We start from the raw sequence: 14,187 nt of genomic DNA, 5'->3' as shown, positions 1-14,187 counted from the left end.
CACTCCTTACTATGTTTGCTAAAGATGGAGCTGCACACAAGGCTATCTGTGACATCTTGGTATTTTCAACAGCAGCATAGTTGTTTCTATGATATTTTTGGGTCCGAGCCTGTTCAGAGCACCTGCAGCTTGCCAGACACTTTCAAGTCTGTGTTTCAGGTTGCGGCTTTCTTGATGCAGGATTCAAGTGTAGGTCCATTTAGTCTTTTTGCTACTGGACCCCTGTGCCATAGTTTGGTGAGTGTATACGTATATTTGGGAAAGGGCCCCAGACAAACCCTCACTCTCTGTCTGGGATGGATTAGAAGTCACGCAGCATGCAGCTGATGGTTTGTTTGTTTGTTTTATTTCCAGCACAGCGATGCAGTCCATGACCTGCTCCTGGACTTCATCACATGGGTTGGCATCCTGCTGTCCCTGGTCTGCCTCCTGATCTGCATCTTCACCTTCTGCTTCTTCCGTGGACTGCAGAGTGATCGCAACACGATTCACAAAAACTTGTGCATCAGCCTCTTTGTGGCAGAACTCCTCTTCCTCATTGGCATTAACCGGACTGACCAACCGGTAAGAGGCAAAGCACTTTCTGCTCCTGCCACAGGCTCTCATTTCAGTGCATATGGGATGTTTGACCATGCAGTGAGATGTATTCCAGCACTGCCTTAATTCAATACATGACTTCTCAAAGGGTTGGGCCCCTGTTTGTTAATGGGGAGTCATATACTGGTGCCTACTATTATTCCAGAGGCTGTATGTGCATTATTTGTAAAATAGGTTTTATGTTTAATAAGCAAGTTGCAAAAGTGCATTTATACTATGTACATCTTTACATTTTTATTTGCCAGATTGTGTACATAAATGCCTTTCTATCTTAGAATATAATTTATAAATGCAGAGATGTGTCTGTTTTAAAGTAGTTCACGAACATTTTCCAAGTGAAAAAAAAAGAGTTCTTTCTTTGGAGAAGAACTCCCTCATTAAACTTCCTGGTAAGAGTAATCCTGACTGTTGCATTAATTCAGCATGGTACAAACACCTTCCCTTGCTCTTTTCAATCCGCATGCAGATTGCCTGTGCCGTCTTTGCTGCCCTCCTGCACTTCTTCTTCCTGGCAGCTTTCACCTGGATGTTCCTGGAGGGGGTGCAGCTCTACATCATGCTCGTGGAGGTTTTTGAGAGTGAACACTCACGGAGGAAGTATTTCTATTTGGTTGGCTATGGCATGCCTGCACTGATTGTGGCTGTATCAGCAGCGGTGGACTACAGGAGCTATGGCACAGACAAAGTGTGAGTGGGATTTGGCACTTGTCAGGAGAGATGGGAGTGGGTTTGACAAAGGAAAGCAAAGAGCCCAGAGACCTGACAGACAAAGGAAGCTTGTGCAGACAGCTCAGCCAGGAGGCATGCCTTGCTTTATCTTTGTGTCTCTAACACACTCCATGATAATAGAGGACAAATTCCTCATTATGAAATGATTTACAAAGGTATTTTCTTGGGGATGTCAGTTGGGGAAATTTTTATCACATCATTGCATAAAATCAGCAGAGGTGGCTGTCCTAAGTCTCAGTTTGGTACTGTATTACCAAGGTCATCCTTCTTCTCTAACCAAAGAGTATTTTTCATTTGGAGTATGAAACATTGCTTTCTTCTTCCTCTTTTTTCAAGTGTTGTGTCAAATTAACAGAGCCTGCACACAAAGCAGGTGGTGACCGTGGAGTGCATTAGACTCTTTGCAAATTGGAAGAGCTACATCATTTATCATTATGAATACTCTTAAATGTTTTCAACATTGCTGAAGCTGGTATCAAAGCACAGCTCAGATGATCATGCAACACTGTCTAATGGAAAACACAGTGAAAATCAAGCCTTTGATTTTCTTTGCCAGCTTTGTTACAATAGCACTAACAATGTGTTTTATTTACGTTTTTATAACAGTGGGGGGGGGGGGGTTATTCTTCTTTTTTTCCTCTTTCTGTTGTTGGGCTGTCTTTCCCCTGTCATTTTGATTGAATTAAGGGCACAATCTGAAGGCATAGATAGCAATGAGCTGGTGGCGTTTTTAAAGATCTTTTTTAGCATACGTTGAGTCAGGCCATGGCACTAGTTGATATTCTCTTAAATTCAACTGCAAAATTTTTGCCTGAAACCTTATTGATATATATCAACCTGATTCCTTGCACAAGCAGATCTGTAGAGCAGTGGAACTATGCATGACCCATTACCATGCCAGCTGGTAGGCTTGCATCCCAGCTGGATATTTGCCTCATGTTCCTCCCATGAGTAGGTGAACACCAACCTGAATTTGTATAAATGTCACAGTTTGTGGAAAGGAAATGGCACACACAGTTAAAGGCAGTAAGTTTTCAAGAATCTCTACTAATTTATACAAAGTAGTTTCACTGACTTTGACAGGCTTAAGGGGCAAAGGAAAAGTAACACAACAGCTGATTACAGTTCTTGGAGAAGACTGTTTCCATCAGCTGCTGCCTGCTTTCTGACCCAACCAACTCTTTCATTCACATCCCCTCTTGAGCCATATATAGGCTCCCATTGAATCAGATCTTGAAACATCCTGCCTTATACCTTTAGAGAAATTTATTCTTAGAGTGGCGTTTCTGTGGAAGACCTATCTTTTCACAGTGTCCTGTGTGGGGCGCACTAGGCCTTAAACATGTTACAGCTGAAGAACCATGAGTCCAGCTCCCTGGAAATCCAGATAGAGCGCTCTTGCAGATTTGGAGCTGTGTCCACAGCTGTCTGGTTCACAGTCTGATGGTTTAGTGGCTTCTTTCCATACTGCTTACCCTGTAACTCCTCCGATGTTACCGTTGCAGGGCTTGTAGCACCAGAGTGATTTTTGACTTCTCTCTTAATGTTTTGGGCTGCCTACCAAGAAAAGCCATCATTGCAGCTAGTTTGCAATGAAAGTTAGCACTAACTGCATTCCCTTCCAGTGTGCTGTAACTGTTGGGTGTTGAAAAAGTCTTACTTCATTCTCTTGTAGTAAAAGGACATCCACAAGTCCAGGGTATTACTTTGGACATGAGACAGCAGCTGATTTGCATCCACCCTCATCTTTGCAGAGTCCCTCTTGATGCTCTGCATGGACAGCTGACATACCAGTGTAGGTTGTGGGAGATAGTGGCACACAGCAGGTGGCTGTAGAGAGTGGGAGCACACCACACCTAACCACAGCTCCTGCAAAGCATCATGGCAGCTTAGCATTGCTGAAATGTTTCTGTTCCTGTTAAATGAATATGTGGACCTTTCTGAAGCATAGCAAAATAAACATATTCCGTGGGATACACTGCCTTTTACTATCAGGCTTTGGGTATCTAAATGTTTCCATTGTATGGGAGATAGAGGCAGAAAGTTTGGCTGAAATTTGCTGGAGGAAAACAGCAAAACTTTGCTATCTTTGTATTGAGGAGAGAGCAGTCTCATGTCTGTGCCAGTAAAATCTTTCCCTCCCCACAGCATAAAGTAGTATTTTTCATTATTAAACATGTATATATAATACTTTGCAGATAAATATTTACAGAGATTTGCAGAACCGAAAATATTTATTTATAATCTCTAATTCCAGAGTGTAAAATTTTATCACGTTCCTCTAGTGGAAAATAAAAAACATACAATATGTTTTGTATAACTATCATGCTCCATCTGGTTGATGGATGATGATGTATTTTTCTGTGTAATGTTATTAGAAGGGTAGAACTGATTAGAATTTGTAGTGAACTATATGCCAGGCATACATAATTTGATTGCAAGAAGTTGCTTGGTTTTGCCGGGTTTTGTAAAACATCCTCTGGAATATATTACTTGCCTTCCTCCATTATTTATTGCATTTGTTTAAGCAGGACTTATGGAGATGTTAGTGTTATTTGTTTTTTGCCTGGCATTTGATGCCACCATTCATACATCTCAGAATGATTTGCTTAGACACCCAATGTAGGTTTTCTTGATTTCATTTTCCTTTTAAATCCAACCCTTCTGTAACACATGTCCAGACTACATAGCCAGGAACAGGCAGCTGTTCCTCTGTCTGTTTCTTTGCTCTTTACTTGGTGCTTGTGATTTTCTGAAGCATCGCATCCTAGTACTCGGCATTTTGGAGTAGCTGTACAGTAAAGATACTCTCTTACACTTAAATATTGCAATGATTGAATTGATCCTTTTCCTTTTACTACTTTTTGTTTAAGAACAGTTCAAACCACTCATATTAGGTGACTAATTTCCTTTTATAACCAAATAGTAGTATAGTGATTCCATTAATATATCATCCCATTCAGGCCAGTATGGACTGTTCATGTGAGCAAACTGTTTGGACCTTTCCCCCAAAATAAATTAGAAATTTTTCATCTCACCTTCTTCTGGTTGTAATTTCTAAAGTAAGGGTGAAAAGCAGAAAGTCCCACTGTAAACAGTGTGGTCCCCCAACACTGCCTAAGTAATTCTGTCAATGCTCATGTGAACTTTCCAGTGACCATTTCCTACAGGCCAGGTCTTCAGATACTGAGTCTTAAATTACAACATCTCAAGTTTTGCTGAAAAAAAAAAAAAAAAAAAGAAGATACTAGAATTGCAGTTTTAGGCAGTTACACTTGTCTAGTCCTGTGTGTTAACCAAATCCATCAATCTCCTAGCCGGATCTGACGTCAAGCACTGCGGTGAGCAGTGCTGTGAAATGCAGAGGGGAAATAGCATTTGCAGTTGTTGTTAGTGTCTGGAAATAACTTGTGTCTAAAATTCAGTAAAAGCTGGATTAAGGTTTTAGCAGCCTCCCTTTGAAAGTACTCACTCAAGTAGCAGACTACCCAAAATCTACAGCAAGAATCCATTCCATATTCCTGTACTGTCCAGGGATTCATATTGGTTCCTCTTACAAATCTCAGAGGAAAGCATCTATGCTTTGAATGGCTCCATATATTTTAGAAAACATAGGTATATTCATCCACTGGTGATCAAATTCATCGTGACAGGAATCTCTTTATTGTTTCTCCCCCCCTCTGCCCTTTTGGTATGCTATAAAGCAAGATATACATGGTAAGCAATCCAGCTGTCAGAAAGCAAAATGAAAGCCTGGTGAATGCGCACAGCCTCCAAGTCCATCAGCCAGCTGCCGACATTTTATGCATGTTAATGTTGCTTGGAAAATAGCTTCTAACAATATGGTCTGTCTTGGGTGGCTCCACTGAACTTGTTTTATTTGCAGTATTTGTGCCGGGTATTTGGAGGAGGAAGCATGAGTAATGTAGATGCTGGACTGCTTAAAGCAGAAACTGTATTGCACCCTTGAAAGGCATTGTGCATACATATCCCATTACAGCACCCAGACAAGGAGGCTGCATAGCCATGTGAAACAAACCGCTGAGCTCCCATGAACAGCATGATGTGTTTAGGGGTCTTCAAATTTTACGGTCCAATGGCAGCTAATGATTGTTTATTGGTTATATTTAATGCACACCAGGGATAGTTTAGTATTTGATTTCTCTTCATGCAGAAAATAGAGTAAACCCTTTGTAGTCTTTATTACTTGAGGAAAGCTTTAGGTGAATATGGCAACTTGTCACTGTGGAAGAGGAAATTAAAAAGTAAAGGAAAGCAGCACCATGGAGCTTGTTATGAGCACTGAATATGCTTCTTCTCTGGGAAGAAGCAATGGGGTTTTGAACAGCATACCCTTCACCCGCAGATTTCCAGATAATCCACTCTGCCCTGAAGCACCTCGTTTGCTTAATGGCAGCAGAGTCTGAACTTGTAATGTGGTAAGTCCATGTTCACAGTGCAGCTGTGCATGGGGGGTCAGAAGTAACTCAGCCCAAGATTAGCAACTTTGGGAAGTGAGTTGCCTGATTGCTTCCTTGTTTTGAGAAGCTCATTTATGCAGCTCATTGTGCATGTGGTTTTTTGTCTTTTAAGGGAAGAAAAGCTCAGTGTGGCACTTGTCTGATTAGCAATTTACAGCTCCTCAACGAAATTGGTGAGATGCCTGTGTTTTGATGTTTTGGTCTTAGTTTGTATTTTTAATGAGGTATGACTTAAATGGGTTCAAAGTTGTCTCCCTGATGACCACAAAACCCAGCTTTTATTAAGTCCTTCTGAGGACTAGAGGCAGTCCTGCAGCTTTCGTTTACTCACCTAAGACCCTCATAGATGAGTTTTATGGAAAGGTAATTTTTCTATTCAAACAGTAATGACATCACATTCTTTAAAGTGTGCAGAGGATGAAAAAAAAAGTTTTCTCCATTTTTTGCAAGCTCTACTTTTCCTTAGATGAAGCCATCTCTTGTTGGAAGGGGACCTTTTGCTCTGTGCCTGTCCCCTGCTTATTCCGAGGGCAGGACCTGGTTCCTCCACTGTTTCCCATCCAGAGCATCCATCTCTTGCCACTGAATTGTGCTTCAAAACCAAAGAGGTTTCTTAAGGGAATGGGGTGGAAAATTTTATCCATTTAGCTGTCTGAGAAGGAAACCAGTTGCTTCACGCTTCTTTTGCTCAGCCCAGCACAGCTTTTCCCTCATGCTGTATTTCAGTTTTCACTGATTTTCCCTGTATCCCAATCTATATGCATTCAGAAACAGCTGCATCAGATGTGACCATATGGCTGGCCGTCATGCTTTAAGGAGTAAAGAGTAAGTTTATGTCTTTCCTCTTCCCTGGGCTTTCCAAGAGCTGGCTCACTCTTCGTGCTGAAGGAAAACCAAGTTGCTTGGCAATTAAAATACACTCTGCTCCTGACACCTGTGAAAGTATGGGCAGGGGATGTTTTGGAAGTTAAACTGGAAAAAAGTTTGATTTATTTTAATTAAAAACCACAAACAAACAAACAAACAAAACCCCACCTCTGAGTCCTCTCCCAAACATCAGCACTCTTTTTATCAGTAGAAAAAAGCTGTGGGTCTGGATATTCCCTGATTTATAAGTGTCAACTAAGGCATAAGAACTCATTACACTTTTTTTTTTCCTATGGAATGGGGGAGGTATAAAGTCTGAAATTCCATGTAACTGTGTGAACTGCTGCTATGCAGGTGTCTTCTTTCAGGGATGGAGGGAAGGACTTTTTGCAGGCGCTTTATTACCCTTGAAACCTCTATTCCTCTGTAAAATCTAGTTGCAATTGGGCAACATTTCAGGTGTTATTATGGGTGATACACAGATGTCATGATCGCATAAACCCTTTCCTATAGTAGGTCAGCCTCAAATAGCTTCTAGACACTTGTGTGGTTCCAGTACCAGCTTCATCTGAATCACCTTGAACTTCAGCAGCCAAAGAGGAAACAAGATTTCCCTGCAGTTGCTCTGAAAGCCTGTTTGCCTCTTGCATTAAGATTTCGATGCTGTTACATGATGATTTTGGATGAGCAGCTGCAGAGGCAGTTCAGGAGTGATGGCTGCGGAAGTGGTGGCATTTTAACTTGTGACAAATAGTGGCACAACTATTAGATATAGATTGATAGGTCTCCAGCACTGATGAGACCTGAAATTTGTATGGTCAGGGAGGCAAGTGAGAAGCTTTCTCTACATTTTTTAATTCATTCATATCTTGGCTGCTCCCAGTTCAGAGAGGTTCAGGACACGTTTTATTCTCTTGGCAGGCTGGTCTCTTCTGTGGGGCACAGATCTTTCTGCCTGTTGCAAAGTCCATTGCACGGGGAAAAAAAATATCAGCTTGTATACTAGAATTGACATTTGTGAGAACTGCTATCTCATCCACCATGATAAATTCATATATACAGGTCCTGCCTCTTGCCTAATTCTGAAATTCCATCTGATGTTTAATATGAGTGGTTTTATGCTTTCTTAGTCCTCTGTGTATAAATGGAGCTGTGATTTGCAGCATTGCAAACACGACAAGATATTATTATTTTAAACATCGTGCAAAAGTTTCTTGGAATTTATATTCGTCTGTCTTGTAACCAGTCACTTCCATTTTATCTTCCTGTCGCCTGCAATGAACTAGGAATGGAAATGTAATTTCCCAGGGGCCTTAAAAAATGTGGGGAGTATTAAATGCGGTTGAAATTAAGTGATTAATAATTTAGTTTTAGGCCATGAATCAACTTCATGTGATAGCACAGACCATATGCAACCCTCGAAACATTAGTGGAAACAAAATGCTCCGGAGGTTCAGAGAAATAAAATGCTCTAAAGGGGAAGTTACTGAACCTAATTAAACCTCAGCCTTCTGTTACCCAAATCGTGCTTCCTATTTGCACCAAATTTGCTCTGATCTGCTTGCTCGAGAAATGCCATCTTGTTTGACAGTTGACAGACAGCTTGTGTTGCATCAGAGCTGGAGAGAAAAGAGGAGCATAAAGCAAGAAGCTCCATGGATCCTTATCAGACCTCTTCCTTAAAAAAACCCACAGTTCTAAGTATTTTTTCTGACAGATGCACAAAGCCTTTGCAGCCATGCCTTGTGCCATTTTCTCCCTGCTTCCTCCAGAGGTAATTATCTTATTCCATCAATAGCGCTGTCAGAAACTGGGCACATAATTCAGCATTTAAATGAACAAGCAATGTAATATTTCCTGTCTCCCACCGGCGTGTTTTGCTGCTCACATTCTTCTCTGTCACTCTCTCACTCTTGATGTATGTCCTGGGTGCAGTCCTTGAATGCCTTCTTTCCCCTGTGTTTCATTACAGATGTTGGCTCCGACTTGACACCTACTTCATTTGGAGCTTTATAGGACCAGCGACCTTGATAATTATGGTAAGAACTCCTAATTAACTACTCCATCTCTCAGGTCAAGAAATAAAACTTTTGCTGTCCCTTTACGCTTTATCTTTAATTTACACAGATTAATTTGAAAAAGGCATGTTCTTCTTTGACCCCACCTGGCACAAGCAATTAGACCCTCATTAGGAGAGGCTCTTGGCATTGCAAAATACTTGATCAAAATGGGCCAGGGAACTTCAGAGCGGGCTTTTGCACAGTTTTGTTTCTACTGCTGGACATTTAGAATTGCCAAACTATTTTGATGCCACTCACTGCCCTGCTTTTGCATTCTAGAGCAAAGCTTCGTACTGAGCATACAATAAATCTGGGTTGGGGGGAATTTAAATAAAGTCCAAACTGGAAGAGAGGTTTGATCGTTTTTTTCCTTCCTGGCAGCAGTTGACGCTCATCTAACTTCATGGTTAGCATATTGCCAGTGTATCAGCTAACACAGCAACAAGGTAGACAACCCAACCTTAGAGGCAGCTGGAGTTTTCTTATACTTTAATCGCTGCAATATGGCTTAAATAAACCATCCTTTGTTTTGGATAGACTACGGGTTGGCTAACACAGCAAACCAGGCATTCTCATGTCAATGCAGACATTGTCCTTGCTTCTTCTGCAACTGGGAGCTATTTCAGCAGGCTTCCACATAAGGGGGGGGTGTAGGATGTGGGAGGAGGGGTGCAATGCCGCCAGCTGCAACTGTTGGATTTTTTTCCCCTTAAGCAATTCATTCATAAAAAGGTATCTTCCCTTTCTGATATGTCTCAAACCCTGGCCTGGGCTTTTAGGGGAACTCCTTTCCAAGAACTGGCAGGCTTATTTAACACTGAGGCATTGAAACACCATCACATCTTTTACAGAACAAATCAAACTCTTTCTCCTTTTAAATTTTCAACTTTGCATTGTGCTAAGCATCTTCAGATGTCATGATTTCCCTGCCCAACTTCCCTGTTACCCCATATATTCACAGAAAAAGATGCTTTTGTGCTTCATTACCATGAGACTAGCTAAGCAAGATGATTGGAATGACTTTTCACAACTGTATGTCTCTAAGACACAGAAAAGCAGTTATAGCAAATATTTTTCATTGTCCATAACATCATTTGAAGCACTACAGTTGATGTTGGAACCAGCCACGTATCAGTAACATATGCAGCACCACAGCTTTCATAATGTTGTGGTATCACCAGTCCTGCAGTCTACAGGCCAGCTCACCTTATAAAATGCTTGGCAATTTTCTGTAATTCAGTTGCTATAAAACTGTAGTGAGAGCTAATTTCCTACAGCGATTAATCTGTTACAGAGAAGATGCTGACTTTCTCCCCATCATGTTGTGTTGTGTCATGTAACCAGTTTTTTTTTTTCCTTTCCTCCATATTGCAGCTTAATGTCATCTTCCTCGGGATTGCTCTCTATAAAATGTTTCATCATACTGCCATACTGAAACCCGAATCTGGATGTCTTGACAATATAAAGTAAGTTGGTGGGGTTTTTTCTTTCTCTCTACCTGTTTCAGTCTTCTGCTGTTTATGCCCCTATTCCTTTCTGAGGAGCATACAGGGAACCAAATCTGCTGGCAGCAGTGATAACAGAAGCAATATGTGTTGTTATGGCACTACAGAGTGGTTTTTAATAGGTATCAACAAATGGCTGATAATGAAGCACTGTTTTTATTGGGATTTGGCTGCCAGTGGTGGCATTTTCCATTCAATTTTCCATGAAGGAAGCAAAGTTGTATTTGCTGTCCTTGAAGCAGGTGACCTCCTAGTCCCTCTGTGTAAAAGGAAATTTTGCCTGATAATTACTGGCTAATTATTTCAGTCTTTACAGGGAAGGTGTTGAAATTGTTGATCATTACTATTTCTCTGTGCTCTGAGGGTGGCAGCCTTACTTCTTTTCTGTTTGTTTTGGCCCCTGACAGATTTAATGACCCAAATTCTCCCAGAATCTGATTAGTTTCAATATAGTTGCTGGGAGTTTACCTGGGGGTGCCCACATCAGCGGATGTGCTTGCTAGGCAAGGCATGTATTGCCCTTGGACTTGCTAAACATCTGAGCTTGGGCATCTTACTGTGTAGCAAGCTACTTCATTATATTGATAGAATATTAGTCTCCACAGTGCCTGTTTATTCAAGTGCTCTGGCTTTAATTACTCGCTTCAAAAATGCAAGTGGGATTTCAGGTGCAGCACATGATAAGATGGGGAGCCTGCTAATTAATAAAACCATCTAATGAACTTCAGGAGGAGGAAATTGCTGGAAGTCAGTGCTTTACTGCCCACCCAGGAAAGAAGAACATTGTACAACATGGTTGAAAGTTGGTTCTCCCTTCTTTTCCTTTTGAAGAGGCACAGGGGGAGCCTGCCTAACAAGCAAGCTTTTGCAATGACTGAATTGCAGACTTGCAAGGCAGTTCTCAGCAGGGTTATTGTTCTTATAGCAGAGCTGCTCTTCCAGATGTGTCTTTAATTTAAATTACACCATCCCCCCCTTAAATTTTTCCCAGCAGGCAAAGCAGGCAGTGTCACTGGCATGCCACAGCCTGCCATGGGCCTTTGGGTGAAGGGTTAGTTTCTTAAGTGTAGCTGCTTCTTCAAGGGTTGGAGGGGGAAAGGGAACCAGAGCCTGAACAAGCACAGGAGACTTCAGTGAGGTCAGGGAGCTGCAGGGTGTTTGTTCACCATGCCTGTCCTTGCCCAGGTTGTGGTCAGGCTGTTCTACAGTGTGCCTCTGTTTCTCCTGACATAAATAAGCTAATAGATGAAATTGGAGGAGCAGTCTCTCCTGGATGTCCAGTACTGATGCCAGCATGATAGTCTTTTATTTGGTCTTGGATGAGTGCTAAAGAAATGGTACATTTAATAACACTTATTAATGTGACTACCCATCATGCGTTAGTGCTATGGGATTCCTTGCTGAGAACAGCCTTTTGCAAGGTTACCCATCAAGAATCTGTCTAGAAAGCTTTGCAGTATGACATTTAAATTAAAAAAGGGGGGGTGTTGGGGAAGGGTGTGACGATAACAACAAAGCCCACATAATTAAACACAGAAATAATAATTGCCTACAGTATAATCTTGCTTGTGTTAATCTCTAGAATTGTTGTTTTAAATGCCAGGAATTTATACAGCTAGTTACATTAGTTCTAATGTCATTGTGAAATAATTTACAGCTCCTTTGGCAGATGAGTGTCTATTTCTGATTTGACTTCATTAAAACATTTTGAAAACACAAGCAATTTAAATACTTCTAAGTAGATTGCTGATACCCTTCCATTTGTGTTGCTTCATTGCAAATGATTTTTTATGCTTGAAAAAATAAGAAAAACATAATATAAACTCAGGAAGACCCCAAGCTCACCCTAGGAAGTTCATCAAAGCAATAATTTCAGAAGGGACTTGACTGTAATTTCTGAGTACCTAAACAGCCTAAATCCAAGGTATGTGTTGTCTCAGTATCAGTTATGCTTGAGCTAGGAGAAAGCACATATCTTTAATAGATAAGGGAGCTTTGAGGGAGCTTTTCTAAGGATGTGAGGGGCTTGCAGTCTCTGGAAACCTTTTCAGTAAGATCGCAGTCTTCTCTTGGGTAAAATTGTAGTCTTGTTCTATGTAAGATCTTGGTCTTCTTCCAAATGCATTGGTTCTAACTCAGTTGCAAAATGTGAATGAGGTTCAGCAGCTCTAGAATAAAAAGCCACAGACCACATTATTTCACAGGTGAACAGCAAGGTCCTTTTGAGCTTACCTCCACGGGTCTATACAGTTGGTGAAAAGACACCCAGGTCTGTTTCTCAAGACATGTGCTGCCTTTGCTGGCTCTCAGCATGGTCCCAGAGCCTTGCATCTTGTCTTACCAGTTTATATTTAAAGGACCAAACCAAGGGCCTGCATTGCAGGGCCCCTTGGTGCCATCTGCATGTGACAGTTTTACGGCACACAGAGAGCTGAATGGGAATTTGTTCTCCCAGTTAATTTCCTAGCACTGTTCTGTGTTAGGCTGTGGTGAAGCTCTCGCAACATAAATCCTGAGCCTGTTCAACAACAGCAAAATACTTGATTCCCTATGGCAATGTAAAAATAAAGGCCATAAAATATTTTAATAGGCTGTTAATAAGCTTCCCTGCAATCTGGTGCTTGCCTATGTCACTTTAAAGGTTAGAAATACATTATGAAGTATAGAAAATAGAGAACCAAATAACTCCACTTAAATTAATGAACTTGATAAGGGATCAGGTGTCACCTGGGATACCTTTAATTACTGCACCAACAGAAAAGCCATTCAAAGGGCAGTGCCTGAACCAGATGCTGCGTGGCTGAAAGGTTTGTAGGCACTGTGAAAAGCTGTAAAACTAACTTCTCTAACCTTCAGGAACAGCCCCTGGTTATTGTGCCAGAATGGGAGAATCTGACATTCCATAGTGGGGCACTGGTTACCCAGGGGTTACCGAGCAAGAGGATGTTGTCATACAGAGCTGGTTTATTCTTTACCCAACTTGTCTAGGCATAGCCCAGCACTTTCAAGTAGAAAGTAGGGTGGGTCCTTCCCCTTTACCAAGAATATCCTCCTTGTCTGGCAGGTTGATATTGAGCTGATTCAGTGGCTTGCTCCTGCTGACAGTGAGGTTCATGCTCTTGTCCTGCTTTGGAGGCATGTGGACAGAAGATATGAGCTTGTGTACATGGGATATGTTTGGAGATGCAAGAGTTTCTGTGCCTGCTGCTGATGCCGGGAGGGCAGACTAGCTCCCATTTCACAACATGTACATCACCAAAAGTACCATACTTTTATCTAGGGCCCTGAAAAAGTTCAGTTTCTCTCTTCCTTCAATATATTAAAAAAGAAATTGTAAGCGTTCAGTCAGGGTGGGGATCTCTTCTGACTTTTAAATATATCTTTAGTATGAAGCTACCCATCAAGGATGCTGAAATCGCTGCCTCTTGAGTGGTGTGTGCCCATATTCCTCCCATAAACACAGGACAGGAGGAGATTTTCCTTTTCAGCCTTTCCAATGGCCATTTCCAGGTGCTTGACGTCCACTCTGATCATTTCTTTCATCTCTTCATGCCTGGTTGGCAAATATAGGTGAGCAGAGAGAAACGTTGTTTAGCCTTTAGTAGCTCTGCACGCATCACTTGTATCTCTTTCATGGCCTAGGAGAGCATAAGAGGGATGCAGAGGGTGCACAGAATTGTTTGTGAGCACAAACTGATTAACTGTCAACAAATGTAACCAAGAAGACATCGTTTTGGAGTATTGATTCCCCCAGCTCTTACAAGCTTGCAGGGAAGACAGATCTTTCAAGCCAGGGTCTACACAAGCTTTTTGGATGGCAAAAGCCTGCTGTGCTGTTTGCATCTGTAGCCTACGAGGTGGAGAGTATAGGCGTATCAATGTGGTATTGATGCACTCTTGCTAGCAGATGGCTACTTGCAAGGGTTCCTTACTAGCTGGAATACTTCA

General features: G+C 41.6%; 1 protein-coding gene across 1 annotated transcript in view; it reads left to right on the top strand.

Annotated features, from left to right (window-relative positions):
• ADGRL3 (adhesion G protein-coupled receptor L3) overlaps positions 1-14,187 on the top strand; it is a 413,903-nt gene that overhangs the window by 356,753 nt on the left and 42,963 nt on the right. Inside the window, exons 16-19 of the mRNA XM_031048551.2 lie at positions 355-564; positions 1,064-1,284; positions 8,647-8,713; positions 10,109-10,200. Coding sequence (XP_030904411.2) covers positions 355-564; positions 1,064-1,284; positions 8,647-8,713; positions 10,109-10,200 — 590 coding nt within the window. The remainder of the gene's footprint in view (positions 1-354; positions 565-1,063; positions 1,285-8,646; positions 8,714-10,108; positions 10,201-14,187) is intronic.

Source organism: Melopsittacus undulatus, chromosome 7 (genome assembly GCF_012275295.1).
Source record: "Melopsittacus undulatus isolate bMelUnd1 chromosome 7, bMelUnd1.mat.Z, whole genome shotgun sequence".
In the NCBI taxonomy this organism is placed as follows: Eukaryota; Metazoa; Chordata; class Aves; order Psittaciformes; family Psittaculidae; genus Melopsittacus; species Melopsittacus undulatus.
Note: the sequence above shows the minus strand (reverse complement) of the source record. Positions and strands in the feature narration are given on the sequence as shown.